Source organism: Macaca nemestrina, chromosome 2 (assembly GCF_043159975.1).
Source record: "Macaca nemestrina isolate mMacNem1 chromosome 2, mMacNem.hap1, whole genome shotgun sequence".
Classification (NCBI taxonomy): Eukaryota; Metazoa; Chordata; class Mammalia; order Primates; family Cercopithecidae; genus Macaca; species Macaca nemestrina.
Genome location: NC_092126.1, coordinates 154562930 through 154589440, shown reverse-complemented (window position 1 = coordinate 154589440; position 26511 = coordinate 154562930). Strand labels below are relative to the sequence as shown.

Below are 26511 nucleotides of genomic sequence, written 5' to 3'. Positions count from 1 at the left end.
GCGACCGCAGCCATGACTTGCGGATCGGCCTCCTTCTTATCTATTAAATCTCTAATGAGGTTCCAATAAGAGAAGGCGGTTACAGGAATTTTTTCCGGCCCAAAAGTATTATAATAGTCCTGAAGACAATCCCCTACTCTACGCCATCTTTTAATATCAATAGTTCCTTCCTGTGGGAACCAAGGGCAAGTGTCTTTTACAAAATCAAAAAATTTAAACAAATCATTACCTTTAACCTTTACTCCTCGTATCTTTAAAGCCTCTTTTAATTGTCCTACATATATTTGATGTTGGCTTAATTCTTGTCCCATTTCGGACGCATCACTTACCTTCGATTCTGACGCGGCAGGTTCCCGCGGTGATCGGAAGAATTTGACTCCTTTTGTCTTTATTAGCGGTCGACCGTCCTTTGGCGTCCTCTTCCTCACGGAGTCCCTCGTTTCCAGGTCCCTGTTCGGGCGCCACGTATCCCGGCCCGCGGGATCGTCGAAGCAGGCCCTGGAGGAGGGAGTGGGAATTTGGGGGACAAGAGACACGAGAAATGGAGACAAGACAGTGCTCTGATCAAGTCTCGTTTAATGGCGGTAATGCAGTGCCTTATATACACTTGGAGGGGAAGGGGTTGGGCCAGAGGCGGAGATGATCTCATCGCAGAGGGCGTGACCAAGTAGGTATTGGTTTCTCTGGTCAAACGTCATGTTGCACCTGCGCTGTCAGTTGGTAATTTTCCCAGGCACGGGATGGTGCCTGTGCTACAAAGTAACAATTTTCGCTGCTGCGGGGGGGGGGGGAAAAACAAGTGAAGAAGAAGCAGGAAGAGCGCCATCTTGAGGTATTGATACAAAAGAGAAACAACAAATCTAGGGAGGAGGTAGAAGGTGGAAAGGAATAGAGCTCGGGCGTTTAATCATTAATTATTATTTGCTATGGCTGGGGCGCCAAACCGGAGATGGGCCCAACTCACTTGTTGCATATCAGCAGCACTCCCAGCTGCTTGACATTGTGGACCAAGAACTTCCGGAAGCCACTGGGCAGCATGTGCTTTCTGGGTTTTTTTGCTCCTATAACCAATGCTGGACATCATATCAAGATCTGGCCCTTGAACCTTCTACAAACCCTGTTGTCAATCCCTCGGGGTTTCTGCCAGTTACACTGAAGGAAATAACACACAGGTGGGTTAGCGTCTGTGCAGAGTGCCAACTGTTCCTTTGGGGAGGGAAAACAGAACCAAATGAAAAGGAAGTATGCCACACAGCAGTTGCCTTTGGTAACAGGACTTCACTATTTCCTTACATGCTTTTTTGGTGGGAAAAACCAGGAGCTCTTGGCTTTAGCCATTAGGAATGCAGGCACCCCTGCCATTCTCACTCCCAAGAAATGGAGACACCAATGGGATGCGAGGGGACTGTGTAGATACTGAGATGGCGAGCACAGCTGCAGACACTGCTCTCAGCACCTCTGAGTTTTCCTGTCTATAAAATAGGGCTCCTGCTGTCATAAGGCAACCCAAAATACACGACACAAATGCAAAGCCCTCTAAACACATTGAAACAGCCAAGTGTCCCTTCTCATTTAAATTTCACTTCATACACCAAGAGACTTGAGACCAGCACTAGGGCACACTGGGGGAGACCTGTATTTCTACAGAAAGCTCTTCCACAAACCAGTTCATTGGTCAAAGGTAATCCCGACTAGGTGATGTCAGAAACCGACAGCCTGTTGGAAACTTCTTTCTTCACCCCACACCTATTTCCATCCCAGGACCACATACCTTAATTTTGACATATTGGTCTGACTGGTGCCGGATGAACTTCTTGGTTCTTTTTTTGACGATCTTGGGCTTCACAAGGGGTCTGAGGGCGGCCATGATGCCTTTTGGGAAAGAAGCAGCCCCAGGTGAGGAAGAATCCTGGAAGGAGGCTTGGAAGGAGGTTTTCCCACCCAGGGATTGAACACTGTCGCAGAGTGTCTTCCAATCGCCAGCTACGGAGCAAGCTGGGAATGGAATGGGTGCCTCTGCCAGGCTTGCTTTCCCTCCCTTTCCGAAGCTGGCAGAATACTAGGCACTCTCCAGACGCGATCCCAGGAGGTCAAGGGTCACCTCACCCACTCAGAGCCCAAAGAATGCCAACAGCTGAGCAAACCAAAACTGACCCCGAGATACTCTCAATTTGCAAGGGGCAGCAAATCCCACCCCGCCAGTGTCCGAACCCCAAGATGGTCCTTCCGGTAGTACTGGCCTTGACCATCTACTTGAACTTGCGTCTTTTCCTCACCTGTAAAATGGAGAAGACACTGTGCGCTGAAGGCCTGCAGTGCCTGTCACAGGGTAAACGGTCAATAAAGAAAAACCTAATTCCCCAGGGAGCTGCTGCGCTACCACACCCTCAACACGCACAAAACCATCATATCCCTCTAAGGATGCCTCAAACCTGGAGATCTTCCAGTATCAACTCACACCTTCCTCAGTGTGGTCTTCCGAGCCATTCATTTATTTCCTACAGCAGCACCCCTTCTGTTCTCTTTGCAGCCATCAACTGGCACAGAGTGGGTACTCAGCGAACCACTATTCAAAACGACTTTGCCTTCTGGCCCATGATATCCTCGAAGGCGAGGGGGAAGTTTCATCTTTATATTCCCAGAGATCCTGACTATCAGAATCTCTGTTAACAACTGAGTGAGCGGACCTGCACCCATCTTTTTTTTTTTTTTTTTGCAGTCCCACCACAGCAGCCCTAGGGTCACAGACTAGAAGAAAAGGAGCGTGGGGCCATGGCAATGAACGAATGCACGTGGGCCAACATCAGTAAGCACGGTATAAACCAAAAATTAAATTCTAAGCCCCCAACCCAACTGAATGGACTCTTGCTCTTGGCCAAGGGCATTCCTAAGTTAACCTGAAAAACTAGTTCAGGCCAAATGCGGGGTCAAACTTGCCTCATTATGCCCTTCTCCCTATGGAAGTCAGGCACAGCTGACCAGCATTAACATTAAAAGCGATCCCAAGACAGACAAAACAGACTTTGTAGCAATAAGATACCAAATTTCAACCTGACTCTAGTATAGCATCACATGACAGACTGCAGGCCCTGAAAGAAACAGAAGTACTTTACTCAAAAATATATTTCTTTGACACATTCTGACATGGCCCTGTAAAGCTGTCTCTTGGGACAATCTACGTTCTGTAGTGAATCCCTCTCCCTTTCCAGGTCTTCTCCCTGAGCCAGGAGAGACTCCACTAAGAGTATGGCACCTTTTCAGGTCTGATAAGAAACACCTACAATCTAGTCTCTTTGAAGCCCGCCACCTGGAGGATTCATCTGCATAAATAAGAATCTTGGTCTCCACAACCGCTTTTCTGAACCCAGGCATTCCTTTTTGTTGATTCCAGGTCTTTGGACAAACTTGACCAATTGTCAAACCTAACAATAGCCTGGCCCAGGCCCCCGCAACACACCTCCTTAAAATGTACAAAACCAAGCTGCACCCCAACCACCTTGGGCAGATGTTCTCAGGACCTCCTGAGGGCTGTGTCACGGGCCATGGTCACTTATACTGGACTCAGAATAAGTCTCTTCAAATACTTCACACAGTTTGACTCTTTTCGTCAACGGACGCAAAGCCCAACCACTGCCCCCGCCCCGGTCCCCGCTGCCTGCTTCACTCTGTTCCTGTAGGCGCTCCAGCAAGCCGACAATACCCACAGACACACAGTGGTAGGGAAGGCCTCCTTACCAGGGTACACACCCGGATTAAGACTCACCCAGGTCGGGCGCGGGGGCTCACGCCTGTAATCTCAGCACTTTGGGAGGCCGAGGCGGGCGGATCACTTGAGGTCAGGCGTTCGAGACCGGCCTGGCCAACGTAGTGAAACCCACTCTCTACTAAAAATACAAAAATTAGCCAGGCGTGGTGGCGGGCGCCTGTAGCCCCAGTTACTTGGGAGGCTGAGGCAGGAGAATCGCTTGAACCCGGGAAGCGGAGGCTGCAGTAAGCTGAGATCGCACCACTGCACTTCAGCCTGGGCAGCAGAGTGAGATTCTGTCTCAAAAGCAAACAAACAAAAACAAACAAACAAACAAACTCACCGAGCCAGAAAAAGAAGCGCCGAGAAAGAGACAGTGGACAAGAGAGCGCCGGTGCTGATGGGAGGTAACCTCTGGGTCCTGGCAGGGAAAAGGTAAGCACTTCCGGCTCCAGGTCCTTTAAAAAAGACACGTCAATGAAATGGTGCTGCAAAAATGCCGAATTTAACTGTTTTTTTTGTTTTTTTTTTTTTTTTTGAGACGGAGTCTCGCTCTGTCGCCCAGGCTGGAGTGCAGTGGCGCGATCTCGGCTCACTGCAAGCTCCACCTCCCGGGTTCACGCCATTCTCCTGCCTCAGCCTCCTGAGTAGCTGGGACTACAGGCGCCCGCCACCGCGCCCGGCTAATTTTTTGTATTTTTAGTAGAGACGGGGTTTCACCGTGGTCTCGATCTCCTGACCTTGTGATCCGCCCGCCTCGGCCTCCCAAAGTGCTGGGATTACAGGCGTGAGCCACCGCGCCCGGCGAATTTAACTGTTTTAATAGAGATTAACATCTAAGTGTATAAAGGGAAACTTATCCTCCCTGCCCTTGGCACTAGGTAGAAATTTGGAATTCTTTCTGAGTTAACACCTGGTGTAGGGAGGCATCTACTTCCGCCAGAAGTTGAAGCCAATCTAGCGTTTGGGCTATTTCCGGTCGTGTTTCTTCTACTCCGAAGTGCACCTCCTAGTGGTCAGGAGAGAACAAGACAGATTTCCCAAAATTCCCTCACTGAATTTACATAGTACATAGTAATAAGATCGAAACTGCTAACATGCGATGGGGTTCATAGGCCTACCACAATTCTATAATGTACCCCTATTATTGTCTCTATTTTGCATATGTGAAAGGAGAATTTTGGAGATTTTACTCCAGGCTCCACGCTTCTAACCATTATTCTAAACTACCTTGTTTTGTTCTGTTGGTTGTTGCGTAGAGCCATGGTTTCATCGTGTTGGCCAGGTTGGTCTCCAGCTCCTGGTCTTCAGTGATCTTCTTGTCCTCGCCTCAGCCTCCCGAGTAGCTGTGCCCAGCTACTGTCTAACTTTTAAACTTGTTCTTGATTTGCTTAGCTTTTTTTTTTTTTTTTTTTTTTTGAGACGGAGTCTTACTTTGTCGCCCAGGCTGGAGTGCAATAGAGTGGCATGATCTCGGCTCACTGCAATCTCCACTTCCCAGGTTCCGGGGCCAAGTGATTCTCCTGTCTCAGGCTCCGTAGTAGCTGGGATTATGGGTGTGCACCACCACGCCCGACTAATTTTTTTTATTTTTAGTAGAGACAGGGGTCTCACTATGTTGGTCACTGTGGTCTCAAACTCCTGACCTCAGGCGATCTGCCCGCCTTGGCCTCCCAAAATGCTGGGATTACAGGCGTGAGCCACCGAGCTGGCCCTTGGCTTTTAAGATTATTTTGAAAATCAAATTTCAGGAGCAAAAAAAAAAAAACCTCCTAGATTCCACTCCTGGAACACAGTACAGATGTCACTGGCGATCTTGACAGGGGTAGTTCCAGGGACCCGAAGGGGCCAGAAGTTAAACTGGATTGTATTGATGAGTGAATGAGAGAGGGGTGAGAAGGGTGTGTTAGTAACTCCATGGTGAGGTTTTGGGCGTGAAGGGAATGGGGAGTTTGAGGAGACCCAGAAAAGTGGAATGTCTGAGGTCACATAGCTGGCAAGCCATAGCGTTGGGGCTAGAACCCTGCTGCATCTGTGGCTATTCCATACCTCATGAATCGTGCTTATCCTGCAGGCTGTATGTAGTGAGATGGGATGTGGAGCAGGGAAGCATACTGCTAATGGCAGCCTGCATGATGCGTGTCATGAAAGAAAAGGTCTTGATCGGTTCAAGTGGGTTCATTGACTGGGAGGGTTCATGAACCAGACAGCCTGCCTTCAGTTTCCAAAGACCCAAGAGATTTGGAAGCAGTAACCTGATGGCTCAGTCTTTGTGGGGTACGGGACATGCTGCCACCTCACTTCACAGAGGAGAGCACAGGGGTACCCACACTGCTTCCCTGTGGGCACTGGGGTCCCAGGACAAGAGGCTGAAGGTGGCCTGCAGTCATCCCTGGAATAGCCCAGGGAATATGCCTGTATTCCCCCAGGCTCAAGTTTTCCCCCCTGGCCACAGCTCCTGAGCAAGAAATCACATTAGCTGGGTCACAGGTGACGTGAGAAAAACTCCAACCTGCTTTATTTAGAAAGGGCAGAGGTCAGGGGAGGGAAATAGTCAAAAACTGTATGTCCTTTCTTAGACACATCTACCCTCTGAGACACTGGACACTTGGAGTCTAGAGGGAACTGGGCCCCGGCTACCCCTCTTTGAAAGAATTTCTTTAGTCTGACTCTTTGACACTCCTCTTGTGTCTGGGCTCTGGGCCGCTGGCTGCACCGGCTCCTGGCCCAGGAAGGCTGGGCCTGGCAACACCTGGCGCGCTCTAGTTGATGTAGTACACCTTGGCGGCATCATAATAGGCGCGGGTCATGTAGTTCTTGTTCCTAAGGGGCCACCAGTGGTCAGGGTGGTAGGTGGCTGGGTAGACATGGGGCTGGTGTTGAACACAACTGAAGAGCGCCAGGCTCCGGTCTGTGGCCACAGTGGGCAAGTAGAGCTGCAGCTTATCCAGAAGGTGACCCGGCCAGAAGGAATTGGGGTGGGTTTGCTGCAGACTGCTGGACCTCCTCACCTTCAGCTTCCTGGAGAACAAGAAGACACAGGGATGGTTGTCATGGCAGACAGGCCAGGGCTGAGGCTTCATCGCAGAGCCCACTAACTGTGACCAAAGCAGAGATTTAGCCCGTGCCAAGCACTTCAGCACCTCAGTCCTCCCCACAGTTCCATATGGTCAGTGCTGTTATCCTGTCGACCTCACCTGTGAGGACCCAGAGGCCTGGAGAGGCCGTTGTACCCGAGCAAGTGGCCAAGTGCAGGCTTCACTCCCTGTCCAACGCCTCTAAAACTCAAAGCCTTAAGCGCCACCATCTGTTATCTGGAGGCATTTTAATGTGGTGTTTGGAGTACGGCCCCTGGAGCCGCCCTAGCTGGGTTCAGATCCGCACTCCACCACTTCATAGATGTGTGACTCTGAGCATGATATTTGCCCTTTCTGTTGCCTCAGTTTCCTCCTGTGTAAAATGAATATGCTTAGTGTCACTTCATAGGGCTGTTGGGAGGATTTGAGTGAGTGGACACATGGAAAGCCCCAGAGCGATGCCTCCTGGCCCTCTCTGTGTTGTGTTACTGCCTCTCAGGCCAGGGCACCGAGCCCCAGCTGTTGTGCCAGGAGCGCAGAGTCCCAGTTGTCTCAGGTGAAGCTGCGCCTCCTCCCACCTTCCTTCCTTGTGGAGTTAGATGATTGCCACAGACCTGGTAAATTCCTCAAACTCCTTAAAGTGCATTTTCTTGCTTTTCTTTGGTGGTTTCCTAGTGGAGAAAAGAGAGGCATTTTGTGAGGAGAGTGGAAATCCAGGCCAATGGGGCTTTAGGGAGTAGGTCAGGGGCCGCAGGGGTGGGCCCGTTTCTAAGTCTCAAACCAGAGCTCTGAAAGAAAAATGTCTTCCACCTGAGGTGGACCCTGACTCTGTGCCTTCATGCTCCAGGGGAACACAGTGGGCTTGGGTCAGCTGGACCTAGCCTCAGAATCCAGCCAGGTGACCTGGGCAAGTCATGTCCCCTTTCTTATCCTTCATTTTCTCATGGTCCAGAATAGAGACCTCTCAGGGTAGTTATGAGGAAGGCTCAGCAAGTCACTGCCGAATCCCGAGTCCTTTTGGGGTCCCTGGCTCCCACTCCTCACTCCAGAGCTTAACCCAGCCCTGAGGACGAAGACGGTGAAATCTAACCCCCTCCCCCTCCAACCCTGAGCCTGACAGATATCACTAATGGTTCACAACACTCTTTCCCACCCAGCCTCCATCTGACCTCGAAATCTTTCATAACCCTAAGAAGCAAGATACAGTCAGTGTCTCTCCTTGAGGTAAGAGAACTCTCTTTATCCTTTATTAGCTATGGCCTACCTAAGGACGGACCAAAATCTCCTTCCTGGGTTCCCAGTCACGTCCTGGGCCACCCGGGGCCAGAAGGAAGTCACAGCCCATGTCATGGCCAGGACCCACCTGCAGGCCTGGGCCTACTCCTTCACTTGAAGATGCCCCAATCAGAGCAAAGTAAAACAACAACAATCATTGATTGAGTGCTGTCACTGCTAAGATGTTGACGCTCTTTCTTATCTGATCCTCATAGTGTATGGTAGGAGCTACTAGGCCCCTTTACACATGAAGATGCTGAGGCTCAGAGAAGTGCCTTGTCCATTTAACCGGAGGCCTGTCTGATCTCTACAGGGCCCTGCTGTGTCCCACTGCAGGCATTCTGGCCACACACCCAGTGGGCAGCTGGCAGGGGTCTAGGGGCAGGGGCAGGTTCAGGCCCCTCCCACCTCCTGTTGTCCGGCCAGCTGGGCTCTCCTCCGCCCATGCTGCGCCCTCCCTCTGCGGGGATGCAGTCACCCACTGATGCTGCCCATGGGCTGTCACCTGCTGCTTGACTCAAATCTGGGTAGCTTAGGCTTTGGAGTGCCAAAGGAGGCCGTTTTCTTAGAGAAGACTCAGGTTGGTCTCTCGAAAGGGCTGGGAGCAGGTCCCAGGGAAACATTCCTTTCTCCTCCTAGGAGCTGCAAGCCCACCTCTTGCCAGAGAAGGGGTGTGTCCGCTGCAAGGGGGCAGGGCAGAGAAAGGGCGGCTCCCTGTTCTCTGCAGGGCCCTGACACCTGGCTGGGGATTTGTGAAGGCCCTCACTCCAACCATGTTCTCTAAGAAGGCTCTCTTTTTCATCTTTTCCAGAAACCTTGCGATTGTGCAGGACTGGGGTCAAGAGGGTAGCTGTATGGGAGCTGAGGCCAGCAGGCCGTGATCCTGAGACACACGCCAAGGGTGACCCGGGACTGGTCAGTCTGCATTGAGCAGTCAGGTTGGGGGATGCTGCCCTAGGATGCAGACACAAGCACAGCATGGCGTCCCAGGTATGCCAGCCTCCAGCCCCTGCACTGAAAGGACAGCAATGGGGCAGGAGGCCAAGGCAGGGGGAAAGAGGGTCCGAAACTTAGCTTGTCAGTCCTCTTAGACTTGCTGGGGCCCTGGGACCGGAGCAGAGCCAGATTCGGAGAAAAGACCTTCCAGTCAGAGTAGTAGCCTCCTGGCTGCCGGATGGGGCGCACTTTGTCCATCTGGAAAATGATCTTGTCTCCTGGGTATAGCAAGGCTGTGGACAGCAAGAGAAGCATCTGTAGCCATCAATCCAGACCGCCCATCCCTCCCTGAGCCTCTGGGGTCAGATGAGGTGTTTTTTGTTTTTGTTTTGTTTTGTTAATTCACATTTTTAAGACATTTTCTTCTTATCTATATAGTAACTTTTTGTTGTTGAATAGTTGTAGATTCACTGGAAGTTGCAAAAATAATGCAGAGGGGTCCTTCGAACCACTGCCCCAGTGGTGACGTGCATATAGCTGTAGTGTGATGCCAGGAAAGGGGCCTTGGGACAATATGGCTCAGGGGACTACAGATGAGGAGGGCTTGTTTATAACCAGGGGTCAACAAAGCCCCGAAGGCCTGGGTGCAACGAGGTCTGAGCTGTCCCAGGAGGCAGGAGGATTTGACCAAGAGTTGACGAGGTTAACTTAGACCTATTTTCTGTTTTGTTTTGTTTTTCTGAGGCAAGGTCTCACTCTGTCACCCAGGCTAAAGTACAGATCATGGCTCACTGCAGCCTCAACTTCCTGGGCTTAAGCGACCCTCCTACCTTAGCCTCGTGAGTAGCCAGGGCCACAGGCATGCACCACCATGCCTGGCTGATTTCTTAAATTTTTAGTAGAGATGGGGTCTTGCTATGTTACCTAGGCAGGTCTGGAACTCCTGGGCTCAAGCCATCCTACCTACCCCGGCCTCCCAAACTGCTGGGATTACAGGCATGAGCCACTGTGCCTGGCCCACTTAGATTTGTTTGGTGGCAGTTTTCTCCTTGTCTTGAATTAATCTCATGGAGATCCTTGGTAGAGTTTTCTCAGATGTGCTGAATATAAAAAATACTGAGCCAGGGTCTCCACCTTCTGCAGCTATTGAGCAGTGCTTGTCTTAAGATGGTAACACATTGGCCGGGCGCGGTGGCTCAAGCCTGTAATCCCAGCACTTTGGGAGGCCGAGACGGGCGGATCACGAGGTCAGGAGATCGAGACCATCCTGGCTAATATGGTGAAACCCCGTCTCTACTAAAAATACAAAAAACCAGCCGGGCGAGGTGGTGGGCGCCTGTAGTCCCAGCTACTCGGGAGGCTGAGGCAGGAGAATGGCGTAAACCCGGGAGGCGGAGCTTGCAGTGAGCTGAGATCAGGCCACTGCACTCCAGCCTGGGCGACAAAGCGAGACTCCGTCTCAAAAAAAAAAAAAAAAAAAAAAAAAAAAAAGATGGTAACACATGAAAGCTCATGTTCTAGAAAAAGTGATGGAAGTTACACTCCAGCTAGTTAATGTTGGCTATTTGGGGGTTGGGAAGGGGCTGTGGAGGTGAGAAAGAAGGAGAGGGAAGGGGGAGATATGTAACATTAATATTTTCAAAAGGTACACATGATTTTTTAAAGTATGATTTAAAAATGAGTTATATAAATAATTTTCTATAAATGGAAAAGAAAAAGAGATTTGTGAAAGGATGGTCACTAAAAGGTTCACAAGGGCCAAGTCAGGCTGGTGGAATTTAGATTTTTATGTTTTCAAAAAATTCAAATGAGCAAGTATTATCACCAAAACCAGGGTGGAAAGCCAATAAAGTTATATTCACAGGGGAGGGGGAGACCTTGTTTAGAATTCTGGCTCCTGAGCTTGAGGCCTGGAGTCTGAGCCACCAAGGTCTAGTCTAGAACACAGAGCTGGAAGTCCTGATATTTGAGCCTCTCTGCCTACAGGAGATCAGGCCTCTGTCATAAAGATACCCAATAGCCAGTGGCCAAGACAGTGGTCAGAGATGGATTTGGGCCTAGTCCTACCCACAGGATGCTCCTGTGTGCCCGTGAACATGAGATCCTGCAGAGAGGTGAAGCTCACTCATGTAGGAACCCAGCAGCTAGCAAAAGCCAGGGGTGGATGCAGTGGCTCACTCCTGTAATCCCAGTACTTTGGGAGGCTGAGGTGGGAAGATCGCTTGAGCCCAGGAGTTTGAGATCAGCCTGGGCAATAAAGCAAGATCCCATCTCTCAAAAAAATAAAATAAAATAAAGGGTGGGGGGAGCTTGATGTTCTGGTGGGGACGGACAAAGGAGGCACACAGGGGAAGACCTAACCCAGAGGAGCGGTCCGGGGCACATGGCAAGCCGGCCTGCATTTCAGAAGACAGAGCTGCAGCTCCACCACTGCGTAAGACCATGGCGTAAATAATCCGAAAAGGTGAGGCTCCCCAAGGAAGGAAGAAGGAGGGATGTTTTGGTGAAAAGTCAGCATCCAGAGCTGTAGGATCTCCTTCTGTCTCTGCCCTCCCAGCCCAGGCAGCACGCGTAGGAGACAATGACCACTGAAGTTGCTTGCCTGTGTTCCTGAGAGCCTCTGACCACATTCTCCTGTATACACTTGTTATGGGCCAAATTGTGTCTCCCTAAAATTCATATGTTGTAATTCTAATCCTTATACCTTAGAATGTGATGTGTGTGTGCATGTGTGTGTGTATGAGAGAGAGACAGAAAGGGTCTCGCTCTGTCGTCTAGGCTGGAGTGCAGTGGTGTGATCTCGGCTTACTGCAACTTTGACCTCCCGGGCTCAACTGATCCTCCTACCTCAGCCTCCTGAGTAGCTGAGATTACAGGCACATGCCACCATGCCTGATGAATGTTTGTATTTTTTGCAGAGATGGAGTTTTGCCATGTTGCCCAGGCTGTTCTCGAACTCCTGGGCTCAAGCAATCCACCCACCTTGGCCTCCCAAAGTGCTGGGATTATAGGCGCGAGCCACTTCACCTTGCTAGAATGTGACCATTGAGGGGGGAAAAAGAAAAAAGGATGTGACTTCATTTGGAGATTTTGGTGTTTTTTTTTTTTTTTTTTTTTTTTTTTTTTTTTTTTTTTCCAGACAGGGTCTGGCTCTGTCACTCAGGCTGGAGTACAGTGGTATGATCATAGCTCACTACAGCCTTGAACTCCTGGGATCAAGCTATCCTTCCACCTTGGTCTCCCAAAGTACTGGGATTATTGGGGTGAACTACTGTGCCCAGCCTGGAGATAAAGTATTGAAGGAGATGATCAAGCTAAAACGAGGCTGTCCATGGGTGGGTCCTAATCCAATTTGACTGGTGTTCTTATAAGAGAAAATGTGGACACACAAGAGAGACACCAGGTGAGCATGTGCGGAGAAAAAACTGTGTGGAGGCAGCAAGGAGGCAGCCATCTGCCAGCCAAGGAGAGAGGCCTTGGAAATCAGCCCTGCTGGCACCTCGATCTGGGACCTCCAGCCTCCGGAATGGTGAAAAATAAATTCCTGTTGTGGAAGCAGCCCAGTCCACAGACTGGTATTTTGTTATGGGAGCCCTAGCAAACTAATCTAAGAAGACCCAAGGCCCTATAAATTCAGCACTTGTTCCCTCCCTCTTGGGAAAAAGACGGTAATAATCAATTGTGACTGTAAAGTCTAGTTCTCACATAAGTCACACCATTGCCTGTGTGGCGTGTTCCTTTCTCAGAAAGCTACATTTCCCAGTATGGCCAAAGTTCCTTCCTAGGCAGAGGTCCCGAGGAGAAAACCTCTGCCCCCAAGTGCAGCTTGCTCCTTCATGTTTTTAAAGCACAGAGAAGATCCTGCCCATTAAATTTATACACTCACCAGGCTGGGCGTGGTGGCTCATGCCTGTCATCCCAGCACTTTGGGAGGCCAAGGCAGGTGAATCACCTGAGGTCAGGAGTTCAAGACCGGCCTGGCCAACATGGTGAAACCCTGTCTCTACTAAAAATACAAAAATTAGCTGTGCATGGTGGTGCACACCTGTAATCCCAGCTACTCAGGAGGCCAAGGCAGGAGAATTGCTTGAACCCAGGAGGTGGAGGTTGCAGTGAGCTGAGATCGCACCACTACACTCCAGCCTGGGTGACAGAGAAGACTCCATTTTAAAACAAAACAAAACAAATTTATACATTCACCAATTCGCGAGTTTGGAATGCAGGCATTGCTAAATTGACATGTTGGGGCTGGGCCCTTCTTCACTCCCACATATTAGAAGTGCTCACCCCTCAGAGACACAGTGGGCTCAGACCAGCTTGGATGTATGAAAACGCATACTCCACCCAAGCAGAGGGTAGAAGCAGTGTGGAAATCTCAGGGCTTCAGCAGGTCCTGTCTCCAGGTGCATTTGTACCCCACTGCTTGTTGCAGAAGAACCAAGCAACAGCCTGGCCTAGAGAAAGGCTTTGTTTCGATAGCAGTTATCATTTCTATCAAATCTCCCTCTTGACTATTACAACTCTTCCTTTATGTTCAACCTCAGGGCTTTCTCACTCAGAACTCCTGTCCTTGGGGCTTTCTACTCTAGGATGAGCTTTTGGTTCACCAAGCTCAGGGTTCCAGAATCCAGACCTCCAATCTCAGTTGTGGAACCCAGACCTCCAGGCCTTGTGTTCTGGAAATCCCATCTAGCAGCAAAACAGACTGGGCTCCTCCTCTTCTCCTCCACGCCCCCACTCTGCCTTATTCCCAGTGTCACCACCAGAGACTATAGTGGCTTGAATGGCTGCATGGGTGCCTTGGGTGGCATCACCCTCGCCCCGGCTCTGGGGTTCCCTTGGCATCTTCCTAGGGCCAGCCACCGAGGCCCTTACCTTTCATGAGGATGTCCTCCGTCAGCGGGAGGCCATAGGACTCACAGAGCTTCCAGCATTGCAGGTAGACGAGAAAGTTGTGCCTGCGGGTCGAGTCAATGAGCTCCCTCATATCCCCGTGGATGGTGGACGGGAGGCAGTGCTCATCAAAGTGCCGATTCCCACAGCGCACCAGGCGGCACTGCTCCGTGTACTGGATGGAGGGGATCATGAGCTGCGAAGGAAGCAGAAAGAGGCTTGTCATTCTCTTGCCTGTATCCCTCCTCCTGGCCAGAAGAAGGTACATGCAGTGCCTCATCGACCTCTCCCCTGCGAGGTCCCCACGAGGGGTGATGGCAACCAATGTCCAGTGGGGCTGCAGTTCCGGTTCTGAAGTCAGTGAAGACTTCAGGTTCGGAAGCTCAGGTTCTGAAGTCACAGCCCTGTTGATGGGTGTGCAGGTGTGCACACATGATTGTGTAATATATACAGTAAAACACAGTACACATGCCCTAGAGGTGTCCTATTGAAAAATGACATTCACAAGGCCACAAGGTGGCTCACACCTGTAATCCCAGCACTTTGGGAGGCCGAGGCAGGAGGATAACTTGAGCCCAGGAGTCCGAGATCAGTCTGGGCAATGTGGCAAAACCCTGTTTCTACAAGCAAAAAGTAGCTGGGCATGGTGGCACACGCCTGTAGTCCCAGCTTCTCAGGAGGCTGAGGTGGAAGGATGGCTTGAGCCTAGGAAGTTGAGGCTTCTGTGAGCCAAGATCAAGTCACTGCACTCCAGCCTGGGCACTACAGTGAGACTGTCTCAAAAAAAGAAAAGAAGAGAAGAGAAGAGGAGAAAAGAGAAGAAAAGAAAAGTGACATTTGAGTGTTTGGCTGCATGGGAATTTAAATTAGGAGCAACCATCTGTAACCTTGAGGTGAAAGCCACGAGCTAAGATAGGAGGAGGCTGGCGGAGCAGGTAGCTGCTTTTGTTGGCTGCCACCACCTTGTTTTTTAACAAGGAAAAAAAAAACCTATCTTTTAAAGCTTCTAACACCAGAATCAGCAAAGACCAGCCCATGGGCCAAATCTGGCCCACCAGCTGTTTTTATAAATAAAATTTTGTTGGAGCACAGCCACACTCATTTGTTAAGGTGCTGTCTGTGGCTGCTTTCCTGCTGCAATAGCAGAGCTGAGTAGTTGCGACAGACAACATATGGCTCACCAGGCCTAAAATGTTTACTATCTGGCCCTTTACAGGGGAACTTTGCCGGTCCCTGCTCAAACATTTTGGGTTTTCTTGTCAAGCAACTGAATCAAATCTTAGTAGATATAGCACTTAGCAATATCTGCCATTTTATTATAGGTACAAATACAAATATTGTAGGTATAACTACAAATGTGTATTTTTAATTTTTTATATACATATATTTGTATTAATTAATTAATTTTTTTTTTTTTTTTTTTTTTTTAGAGACATGGTCTCACTTTGTAGCCTGGGCTGGGGTGCATTGTGCAATGATAGCTCACTGCGGCCTTGACCTCCCAGGTTCAAGCCATCCTCTGGCCTCAGCCTCTTCAGTAGGTGGAGCCACAGGCACACGCCACCATGCTGGCTAATTTTTTAAAAACTTTTTGCAGAGACGGGGCCTTGCTATATTGCCCAGGTTGGTCTCAAACTCCTGGCCTCCAGTGATCCTCCTACTTTGGCCTCCCAAAGTGCTAGGATTACAGGCGTGAGCCACTGCACCTGGCCTGTATATACTTTTTTTTTTTTTTTTTGAGACACGATCTTGCTCTTTCCCTTAGGCTGGAGTGCAGTGGTGCGATCTTAGCTTACTGCAGTCTCAACCTTCTGGGCTCAGGCAATCCTCTCACCTCAGCCTCTTGAGTAGCTGGGACCACAGGCACATGCCATCACACTAGGCTAACTTTTTTTTTTTTTTTTTTTTGAGACGGAGTCTAGCTCTGTTGCCCAGGCTGGAGTGCAGTGGCCGGATCTCAGCTCACTGCAAGCCCCGCCTCCCGGGTTCACGCCATTCTCCTGCCTCAGCCTCCCAAGTAGCTGGGAGTACAGGCGCCCGCCACCTCGCCCGGCTAATTTTTTTTGTATTTTAGTAGAGACGGGGTTTCACCGTGTTAGCCAGGATGGTCTCGATCTCCTGAACTCGTGATCCGCCCGTCTCGGCCTCCCAAAGTGCTGGGATTACAGGCTTGAGCCACCGCGCCCGGCCTAGGCTAACTTTTTAATTTTTTTGTAGAGACAGGATCTCCCTATGTTGCCTAGGATGGCCTCGAACTCCTGGGCTCAAGCAGTCCTCTCAGTACCTTGGCCTCTCAAGGTGCGGGGCTTACAGGTGCAAGACACCACTCCAAGCCTATATTATATATGAATATTTATATGTAGTATTGTATTGATGTTGTCTGCCTCCCTTACTAGACTGTCAGCTTCCTAGAGGCAGGGACTGTTAGGCTTACTACAACGCCCAGAAGAGTGCCTGGCACATGGTAGGCTCTCAACAAATGTTTACTGGACAAGCTAATTCATGCAATCAATCCTTCCTTCATTTGCCATGTATTTCTGGAGAGTCTACCCAGGGCCAGGCCCTGTGCCAGCTGCCTGGATTCCAGCTGTGATGAAAATGCAGGCCCGGTCTCAGGATGAAAAGTCATAATTAAAGAATGGGAGGGGGGACGTGATACTTTCAGAAACAGGATCTTACTACATTTTCACAAAAACTCAGGAGGCAGGTATTATTTTACAGGTGAGGGACATGAAGAAGGGGTGGTTGTAGAGGTGAAGACCCCCCTCCCCAGGGTTCTGCAGCCAGCGGTGATGCTACTGCAGTGATCTGAACCCCAGCTGCTCATCCCCAAGCCGCATGCCCTCCTTGGGCTGGCGAGGTACCTTGTGCTGTCGCTGCCGCTCGCGGTACCGCTTGCCTACTTCCTCCATCTCCTCCAGGGTCATGGGCCGCGCCTCCATCTGTGTGTCGACTGCAGGCACCGTCAGCAGGTCCACTTTGGGAAGCTGTGGGGCTGAATCCACCTCCTGCTTCTTGAGCGGACCCTTCAGGGAATCTCTGTGCTTAACCAAGATATAACCTAGAGTCGGAGGGAAAAGATGAAGGAAGGAGGGACTAAGAAGGTGCCGAGCCACGGAACCTGCCAAGCAGTTATCCAGTGTCACCCAGCAGGCATCAGGCCAACCCTCTGCTCCCTTCCCACACATCTGGGCAGTGCCCACCTGAGCTGTACCTTAGATGTGGCCCTCCTCTCCATCTCCATTAATGGCATCCCTTACCGCACCAACCCCAGCCCTCTGGCTGCCATTCTTGTCCTGTCACCCTGTCTCACCAAGCAGCAAATAGGATCTTTAAAAAATATAGAGTATGGCCAGGTGCAGTGGCTCACGTCTGTAATCCCAGCACTTTGGGAGGCTGAGGAGGGTGGATCATGAGGTCAGGAGATCGAGACCATCCTGGGTAACATTGTGAAACCCCATCTCTACTAAAAATACAAAAAATTAGCCAGGCGTGGTGGCACGTGCCTGTAGTCCCAGCTACTCCGGAGGCTGAAGCAGGGGAATTACTTGAACCCAGGACCTGGATGTTGCAGTGAGCTGAGATCACGCCACTACACTCCAGCCTGGGTGACAGAGCCGGACTCCGTCTCAAAAATAAACAAGCAAACAAAAATATAGAGCAGGGCACTCTGGGAGGCCGAGGCAAGTGGATCAGCTGAGGTCAGTAGTTTGAGACCAGCCTGACCAATATGGTGAAACCCCGTCTCTACTAAAAATACAAAAATTAGCCGGGTGCAGTGGCATGTGCCTGTAATCCTAACTACTCAGGAGGCTGAGACAGGAGAATTGCTTGAACATGGGAGGTGGAAGTTGCAGTGAGAAGAGATCACACCACTGCACTCTAGCCTGGACGACAGAGCAAGACTCCGTCCCAAAAATATATAAATATATACATATATAGAGCAGGGTGCAGTGGCACGCCTGTGGTTCCAGATACTCAGGAGGCTGAGGTGGGAGGATTGCTTATGCCTAGGAATTCGAGGCTGCAGTAAGCTATGATCACACCTGTGAATAGCCACTTCACTCCAGCCTGGGCAACATAAGGAGATCCCGCTGCATGGGTCTCCTTATGTTGGATATGTGTGGGTGGATGGATGGATAGATAGATAGATAGATAGATAGATAGATAGATAGATAGATAGACAGACAGACAGACAGACAGACGAGATCGCCTCATTCCCTTGGCTTCCCACAGCACTTAGACCAAAACCCAGAGTCCTTTCCCTGGGCTACAAGGCCCTGCTGCACCGTCTGGCCTCAGCTGCCTTCCCACCTGGTCCATGGCGTACAATTCACCCTTCACCCATTCCACCTAGCCACCTTCATCACCTTCTGTCTCTTGCAAGCTTTCCTACCCCAGGGCCTTTGCCTTCACAGTTCTATCTGCCTAGATTGCACTTCCCCCAAGACTAATTCCTGTCATTCACTCAGATGTCGGCTCCAATGTCTGCTTCTTAGAGAGGCCTTCCCTGACCACCAGCCCTTTAGGTGCAAGCTCATTGAAAGCTGGCGCTTTGGCTGGCCCACTGCTGTGTTCCCGGTTTCTAGAAGGGGCACACAGTAGTTGCTCAACAAAGATTCTAATGAATGAAAGAATCCCATTGTCCCTGCCCTGGTTCAGACCTTCATTGTCTCAAGCTGAAATAATATCCTAACCTTACCACCTTCTATTGAGGCTGTGAACAAGTGGCTCAGCCTCTCTGAGCTCCAGCTTCCTCCTCGTAAAGCAGGAATAGCAATTGTGACCTCTGCGGACATGAAGGATAAACTGAGATCATTCTGCAAGAATGAAGACGAGCTACTGCAAGAAGAACTACTGGAAGAAGGCACCCCTGCCAAGACACTCAAACTCTTGCCTCCTTAGACAAAGTGAGAGACACCCTGACAGAGCAGGAGCACCGTCACCAGGGACAAACACCGCCACTTTAAGTTTCAGCTCCCTTTCTAGCCTCATGCATTTCAAGGAAATCACTTCTCTTCTAACTATGAGCAGCCAGAAACAGCAGACGGTAAAACACAGATAAGACAGCTTGGGCACAGAGGGAGGTGGGGGAAAGTCTCTTGGGTGACTGCCAAACTTCACCCTCATACAATGGGCCCCAGTAAAACAGTGGGCCTTAATAAGCACATTCCTTTCCCTTCAGGTGCACTAAGATAGGGAAGCTAAAAGCAGACTTGGGGGATATGCCTGCAGCTGCAGAAAGATGGAAACAGACACACAACTCTCCCTCCCAGATAAGCCCAACAAAGAGACACAGAAGCAGTCCACACCTCTGATAAACTCTCCCACACTGAATCTTTAAAAACTCTTAGTCTGTAAGAGAGTGTGGCTCTGACCTAACTCAGCCAGCAGCCCCTCTCAGGTTTGTTTTCTCTGAAATAAACCTGTACTTGACTATTGAGCCACCTTTCATGTTTCTTTCCTCTTTCTTTAATTCTTACACACCCCAGTCTACCCATCTTACCCACTGTTGCCCACCAGGGCAAAAGAACTCAGTGATGATGCCAAAATAGCACCATGAGAGCAAATGTCTGCTGTTTGGCTTTGTGTTTACTTACTGGGAAGTAACAGGCCCCAAAATATCTCTGCTGCAAATATGCATCACAGCACACTGTGGTCATTCAAATGACTTGCAGCCAGCTACACAGATAGCGATGAGCTTGGTAATTTATAATAAAAAGGCACAAAGAGTATCAGAGGGAAAGCAGCCCAACTCGAGGCGACCTTAAAAATGTGCTGGACATAAAGGAGATTACTACTGTTGGGGTGGTGATACATGCAGGAGGCGACTGTTGGGGTGCTAAGGTTCCCTGAGCTCTGACAGAGGCAGAGACCCTGCTTGGGAGGTGATGGTTTCTCTGCAGGGCAGCTGGTTGAGACTGGACATTGAAAATCTCCCAGAGGACTGAGGAATGGATGCTCTGAGCTGCCTGCTGTTCCCAAATGAGCCACTCCAGTGAAGATGCTGAGTAACTCCACTTGGTGTGACCGTAAACTCGAATGGCCTCACCCCAGATCTTTAGCATTGTTAGGAAACCCCTCCACTGCCTCCTCCAGGGCTCCTGTGTGACTCAGGGAGGACAAGGACGCTCCAAACATGCATGAGATTAAATTCCTGCCAACCTGGTGGACGGGAACAGAGCAAGATTTGTTTAATTTAGAAAAACAAAGCTGTGGCTATGTTTGGGAAGGGTGCTGGAATGGGTGGGTGGTTGTAATTGTTCTTTTTTGTTTGTTTACTACAAGAATGGTACTAAGATATAAAGAAATATTATACAATGCACCTTTGTGTTGTAGAGTAAATTAACAGCCAGAGCTTTAGCAAGTCCATTTCTAATTTGCCTCTGTGCCTTGTCTGGGCAGATGTGGCCCCACAAGTGTATTGCTTGGCAGATGGAACTTGAGCCATGCACAACCTTTACAACTGTTCACAGCAACCCTGCTATAATACCCCTGATAGCAGAATACCAAAATATACTTTCCAGTAAACTGTAAACGTGCTAATTCTGGTTCTGAACAAAAATTTTATCAATAAGGTATGGATTAATAGTGAGGAGGCCTTGGACCCACATACACATAAATGTCTCTGGAAAGGCTTGCCATTTGGGTCAGTTCTGAGCCTCTCAGGTGGGCTCTGGTGGGCTGAGTATCCTCCGCTAAGAACAAGGGCAGGGACTCATTTGTCTTTGAATGGACACAGTGGTAGCTGGGCACTCAAGGGAATATCTACTCCTTACTTAATCTCTGGGCCTGAAAATTTCCAGAGGCTTGGCCAAACCACAGTCAGCCCAAACTGGGGAACACACTGAGGAAGTGAGTTTGGAGGAGAGGCCAAGGCTTCCTGCACCATGCTCGCTCCCAGGACGGGGAGGTGGAGGCACAGGACAGGGAGGGGTACGCACGCTTCCTTGCAGTGGCCAGGCTGCTCCTTTGCTGAGCCATAGACCACTGCTTGTAGGTATTGGCCAGGATGTCCATGGTGATGGTGTTGTGCTTCCCAAGAGAGCTGAGGTAGATCACTATATCCTCCACCTCCTGGTTCTTCAGAGGGACTCCGACCTGAGGAGACAGAGGCCTTGAGACTAGCAGGCTCCCATCTAAACATCCTGCCCTGATGGCCAAGGCCTTACCAGCCTCCTCAGATCCCCATCCTGCTTCCAGTTTCATCCTCAACCACTCACTACTATACCCAAGGTCCCTGCTGCAGGAGCTCAGAGCCCTTTCCTGGTCCTTTCTTACCTTTGCCTTTGCTCAGGCAGTTCCTCTTCTCTGCCTGAAAAACTCCCATCCCTCCTTCAAAGTCCAGTCCAGATGTCACCATCTTTATAGAGTGGGTTACTTCTTCCTCTAGGGTCCCACCCCACTTCCTACCAGTCTCAATGGCAGCATCTACCATCCTGGATATGAAGCATGATTTCACATATGGATCATCCCTGTCTACAAGTAACACATAAATCTCCCTTAATTCCTGGAAAATGGGATCAAGAATACTATACACCTCACTCTTTTAAGGACAATGAGCAACTCTGGAAGTGTATAATGCTTGCCAGCAACATTGGATATTCAAGAAGAAAAGTTGTAAAGGAAATATGATTTTGTTCTTCAGTTTCTTTAGACAATAGTCATTGTTCACTGAACTTTACTCAAATTCCTGGCCTCAAGTGATCCTCCTGCCTCGGCCTCCCAAAGTGCTAGGTAAACAGGCGTGAGCCACTGCGCCTAGCCTTGAACGTTCCTTAAGTAAGATCAGAACTCTCCTGGTGCTGGCTGGGCGTGGTGGCTTATGCTTGTAATCCCAGCACTTTAGGAGGCCAAGGAGGGTGGAATGCCTGAGGTCAGGAGTTCGAGATAAGACTGGCCAGCATAGTGAAGCCCCATCTCTACTAAAAACACAAAATTAGCCAGGCATGGTGGCATATGCCTATAATCCCAGTACCCAGGAGGCTGAGGCAAGAGAATCCCTTGAACCAGGGAGAGGGAGTTTGCAGTGACCCAAGACTGCACCATTGCACTTCAGCCTGGGCGACAAGAACGAAGCTCCGTCTCAAAAAAAAAAAAAAAAAAAAGAACTCTCCTGGTGCTAAAGAATGTAATTATTTAACCTTTGGGTTATGGAGATTAAATACCATTATCTTTAAATGCTTTGAAATGTTGTTGAGATAATTACATGTCATAAAACATGTGTGAGAAAACTGGTAATAATTTAAAGCCACAAAAGACATCACAGTCAACTTCTTAAAGTTGTTTAAGGTATTTGTTGTTGTTGTTTGGATTTAAGTCAGGATCTTGCTCTGTCACCCAGTCTGGAGTGTAGTGTTGTGATCATAGCTCACTGCAGCCTCTAACTCCTGGGCTCAAGTGATCCTCCCATCTGACCCTCCCATGTAGCTGGGACTACAGGTGTGTGCAACCACACTGGGCTAAGCTTTTTAATTTTTTGTAGAGATGGGGGTCTCACTATGTTACTTAGGCTGATCTCAAGCTCTTGGCCTCGAGCAATCTTTTGACTTTGGCCTTCCAAAGTGTTGGGGGATTACAGGCATGAGCCATCATGCCAGGGTAAAGTATCTTGCATTCAAAATATATAAAAACTTAATTCATCTAGACTAGGGTTAGCAAGCTTTTTCTGTAAAAAGTCAGATAGGGCCAGGCGTAGTGGCTCACACCTGTAATTCTAGCACTTTGGGAGGCTGAGGCAGGTGGATCACAAGGTCAAGAGATCGAGACAATCCTGGCCAACATGGTGAAACTCCTTCTCTACTAAAAATACAAAAATTAGCTGGGCGTGGTGGTGCATGCCTATAGTCCCAGCTACTCGGGAGTCTGAGGCAGGAAAGCCACTTGAACCCAGGAGGCGGAGGTTGCAGTGAGCCAAGATTGCGCCACTGCACTCCAGCCTGGTGACAGAGTGAGATTGCGTCTCATAAAACAAACAAACAAACAAACAAAAAACTCAGTAAATATTTTAGATTTGGCTAGCTATACAGTGTGTCATACTGTTCAACTGTGCCATTGTAGCATGAAAGCAGCCACAGACAATTCAAGGATGAATGAGTGTGACTGTGTTCCAATAAAACTTTATTTTAAAAAACAGGAAGCAGGCTGGACTTGTCTTGTGAGCCACAGTTTGCAGACCTCTGCTAGGCCGATAAAATTTTCCATGATGATGGAAATGTTCCACATCTGTGCAGTCCAGTAGAGGAGCCACTTGCCACATGTGACTACTGAGCACTCAAAATGTGTAGCTGGTGTGATAGACAGACTGGATTTTTAAATTTATAATTGATTTACATTAATAAATAGCCAGTGAAAGTAAAAATGTGGTCCATGAACCAGTACTGCAGGCAACACCAGGAGCTCATTAGAAATACAGCATCTTTTGATGACCCACAGATGTACTGGGTCAGAAGCTGCATTTTGACAGGACCCCCATGTAATTTATATGCCAGTAAAGTTGGAGACACTCTACCAGCTTTCTCTGATCTCAGTTTTGGGGTCTGCTGTGCAAGACAGGGATTCCCCAAGGTAGCTGGCTGGTTATGAGGTTGACTCTGCAGACTTTCCACTCAGGTGGGGGCTTTCAATGTCAGACTGGTGTGGGGAGGAGATTTTAAGGATCTGATTTGGCCACAAGTTAATCCATATTTTCCAATCTGGCTTTATAAGTAATAAGGCGGACAGTTTGCACTCCTTATGTCTACTTCTCAGTTGAACCAGAACCCAGCAGGGGGCGGCAAAGAGGGAGTACATGGACATCCTGCCCACTTAGGCCCATCCAGAGAAAGCAGGTGGCACTTACTGCCTTTACAGCCGTGATGAACTCCTCCCTGGTGATTCTCTGGTTCTCACCCTGGCCCACGTTGTGAAATATCTCCAGGATCTTGATCTTGCGGCTATGCAGGTAGGAGTACATGACTGACAGGGCAGGGGGCTTGGGCAGCTGGAGCTGGGGCACCATCTGGCGGGAGAGCCGGGGGCCTTTTTTCTGGAAGAGGTGAGAGGATAGGGCAGAGGAGAGAGTTGAAGGGAGACAGGCCAGTGGGATGCAGTCACCAGAGTTAGGGAGTAAGGAGAGGCCGAGCGACTCTAAATAGCAAGATAGAGTACAAAGGGCACTGGATTCAGGGCAACTGTGTTTGGCCACAAAATGCCTGGGAGACTTTGCTTCTCTGAGCCTTGGTTTTCTCATCTGAAAAACACAAGGCTTGGAAAATATAGGAACTAAAATTTCATTCTTATCTACATCTCTCCTGTCAAACCAGGCAGTATCTGTAATCCCACTGGTCTGGTCTCTCAGTGTACCAAAACCCATACCCTTCCCTGGAACCAGGTGGAGATCCCCCACCACCTCCCCCAGCCTTTGCATCTGCTATAGGCCTCTTGCCTGGAAAATTTTTCTCTTTCTCTATCTGTCCAAATACTCCTCCTCCTCCAATTCCAGGTGAAAGGGCATATTTTGTAATGATGATAATCTTCTACCTTGGTGCAACACTGGACAGTTTACAAAGGGCCTTCCCATTCCCTAGGGTATTGTTCCTCTGTGCTCCTCCCGGGGTGCTTACTATAATAGAGACCCACTTATATTAATGGCCTGTAGCAAACTGTAGAGCCATTAATCCAATGTGGCTGCCTCCCCGACTAACATGTGAACACCTTGTGCTATGGCTTAATGTTTGTCCCCTCCAAAACACATGTTTAAACTTAAGGTGAGTTTTGTTAAGCCACTTGGCACATGTGACTATTGAGCACTCCAAATGTGGCTGGTGTGATTGAGGGACTGGATTTTTAAATTTATAATTAATTTACATTATTAAATAGCTAGTGAAAGTAAAAGTGTGGTCCGTGGACCAGTACCACAGGCATCACCAGAAGGTCGTTAGAAACGCAGCATCTTTTGATGACCGCAGGTGGGCTGGGTCAGAAGTAACTTAATACTGTTATTAACATAATGGTATTAAGAGGTGGGGTCTTGGCTGGGTGCGGTGGCTCAAGCCTGCAATCCCAGCACTTTGGGAGGCCGAGGCGGGCGGATCACGAGGTCAGGAGATCAAGACCATCCTGGCTAACACGGTGAAACCCCGTCTCTAAATACAAAAAACTAGCCGGACGTGGTGGCAGGCACCTGTAGTCCCAGCTACTCGGGAGGCTGAGGCAGAAGAAAGGCGTGAACCCAGGGGGCGGAGCTTGCAGTGAGCCGAGATCACACCACTGCACTCCAGCCTGGGCGACAGAGCGAGACTCCTTCTCAAAAAAAAAAAAAAAAAAAAAAAGAGAGGGGGCCTTTAAGAGGTGATTGGGTCATGAGGGGTCTGCTGTCATGAATCCATTAATTCATGTATGGATTAATGGATTAATGGGTTATGGATTAATTGGTTATCATGGAAGTGGGTTCGTTATCATGAGTGGGATCTGCTAGAAAAGCCAGTTTGGCTCTCTTTCGTGTACCCCCTCACCCTGAGATGCCTTCCACCATGTTAGGATGCAGCACGAGGCCCTACCTAGAGGCCGGCCAGTCAAGCCTTCAGATGACTGTGGCCCAGGCCAATATCCTGACTGCAACCTCATGAGGACTTTCAGCCTCCAGGACTGTGAGCCAAAAAAATCTCTTTTCTTTATAAATTACCCAGTATCAGGTCTTCTGTGATAGCAAGAGAAGTCATGCTAAGACACCTTGAAAGCAAGACCATTTCTTATTTACAGTGTATCCCCATCTCCCACCCTAGGAAGACAGGCAGTAATTATTTGCTGAAGGAATAAACGATCCTATGAATGAGGTACGAGGTACTACCTAATTCACAATAAGGAATCAGGCTTAGAGATGTCAAGGGTTTTCCCAATGCCATACAGCCAGTAAGCAGTACACCTGCATTTCTAACCCGTCTAGTTCTTATTCTTAAACCCTATGCTGCTGGCAGAAGAGGGTGTGTTAGACCCACGAAATTAGGATTTTGGCTATAGTAACAGCAAGGACTGGCCCTGAAGCTTCTGGGTCAACCAACCCAATGGACAATCGTGAGATTACAATAATAATACAGATGGAAAACATGCTTGAGTGCTATGTGTCCAATAGCGTCCTAGGCACCTTATATAAATGAATCCATTTAGACATCATAGTGACCCTAGGAGGTAGGAACAATGGTTATCTCTATTTTATGGATGAGAAAACTGAGACCCAAATCATACAGCTAGGAAGTAGCAGAGCTATGTTTAAACCCAACTTATCTGACCTTTTATTCCAAGGAAATGTCACAGAGAGAGAAGGAGTTGGTAGTGCCCTTATCACTTACTATCACTGTATGTTTGGACAAATGTTGGCCTCACTGAGCTTCTATTTCCACATTTGTAAAAGGGGGATCCTCCTTTTCCTCCCAACCTCACAATCGTCATCCTCACAATAGCCTTGTGAGCACCTGCGTGCTACATGGAACCCTCAGCTAACATGTGTCATGAACAAATGAATGAACAATGGGTATTTTACAAATACCCCATAAGATGGACTGCCAGGAATGATCCCTTCTGGGGTGATTTTAAGGTATGTCCACA

General features: G+C 49.1%; 1 protein-coding gene and 1 non-coding gene across 7 annotated transcripts in view; both read right to left on the bottom strand.

Annotated features, from left to right (window-relative positions):
- Positions 1–1953: 1953 nt before the first annotated feature.
- On the bottom strand, positions 1954–2092 carry LOC112425936 (small nucleolar RNA SNORA7). Its single transcript, XR_003017143.1, has one exon. It is a non-coding gene; the product is annotated as a small nucleolar RNA SNORA7 (small nucleolar RNA).
- Positions 2093–6220: 4128 nt separating this feature from the next.
- Positions 6221–26511, bottom strand: part of LOC105477772 (EF-hand calcium binding domain 12) — a 28219-nt gene continuing 7928 nt past the window's right edge. For 5 of the 6 annotated variants that reach the window (XM_011734543.3, XM_011734542.3, XM_011734544.3 and 2 more), the window contains exons 3-9: positions 23768–23953; positions 20871–21027; positions 16791–16987; positions 13909–14122; positions 9173–9326; positions 7437–7493; positions 6221–6766 (exon numbers count right to left, since the gene is read on the bottom strand). In XM_011734543.3, the coding sequence (XP_011732845.2) occupies positions 6508–6766; positions 7437–7493; positions 9173–9326; positions 13909–14122; positions 16791–16987; positions 20871–21027; positions 23768–23953 (1224 nt within the window). In that variant the 3' untranslated portion in view covers positions 6221–6507. Of the gene's footprint in view, positions 6767–7436; positions 7494–8420; positions 9327–13908; positions 14123–16790; positions 16988–20870; positions 21028–23767; positions 23954–26511 lie in introns of those variants that run through there. The other variant, XM_071092280.1, reaches the window with a different exon arrangement.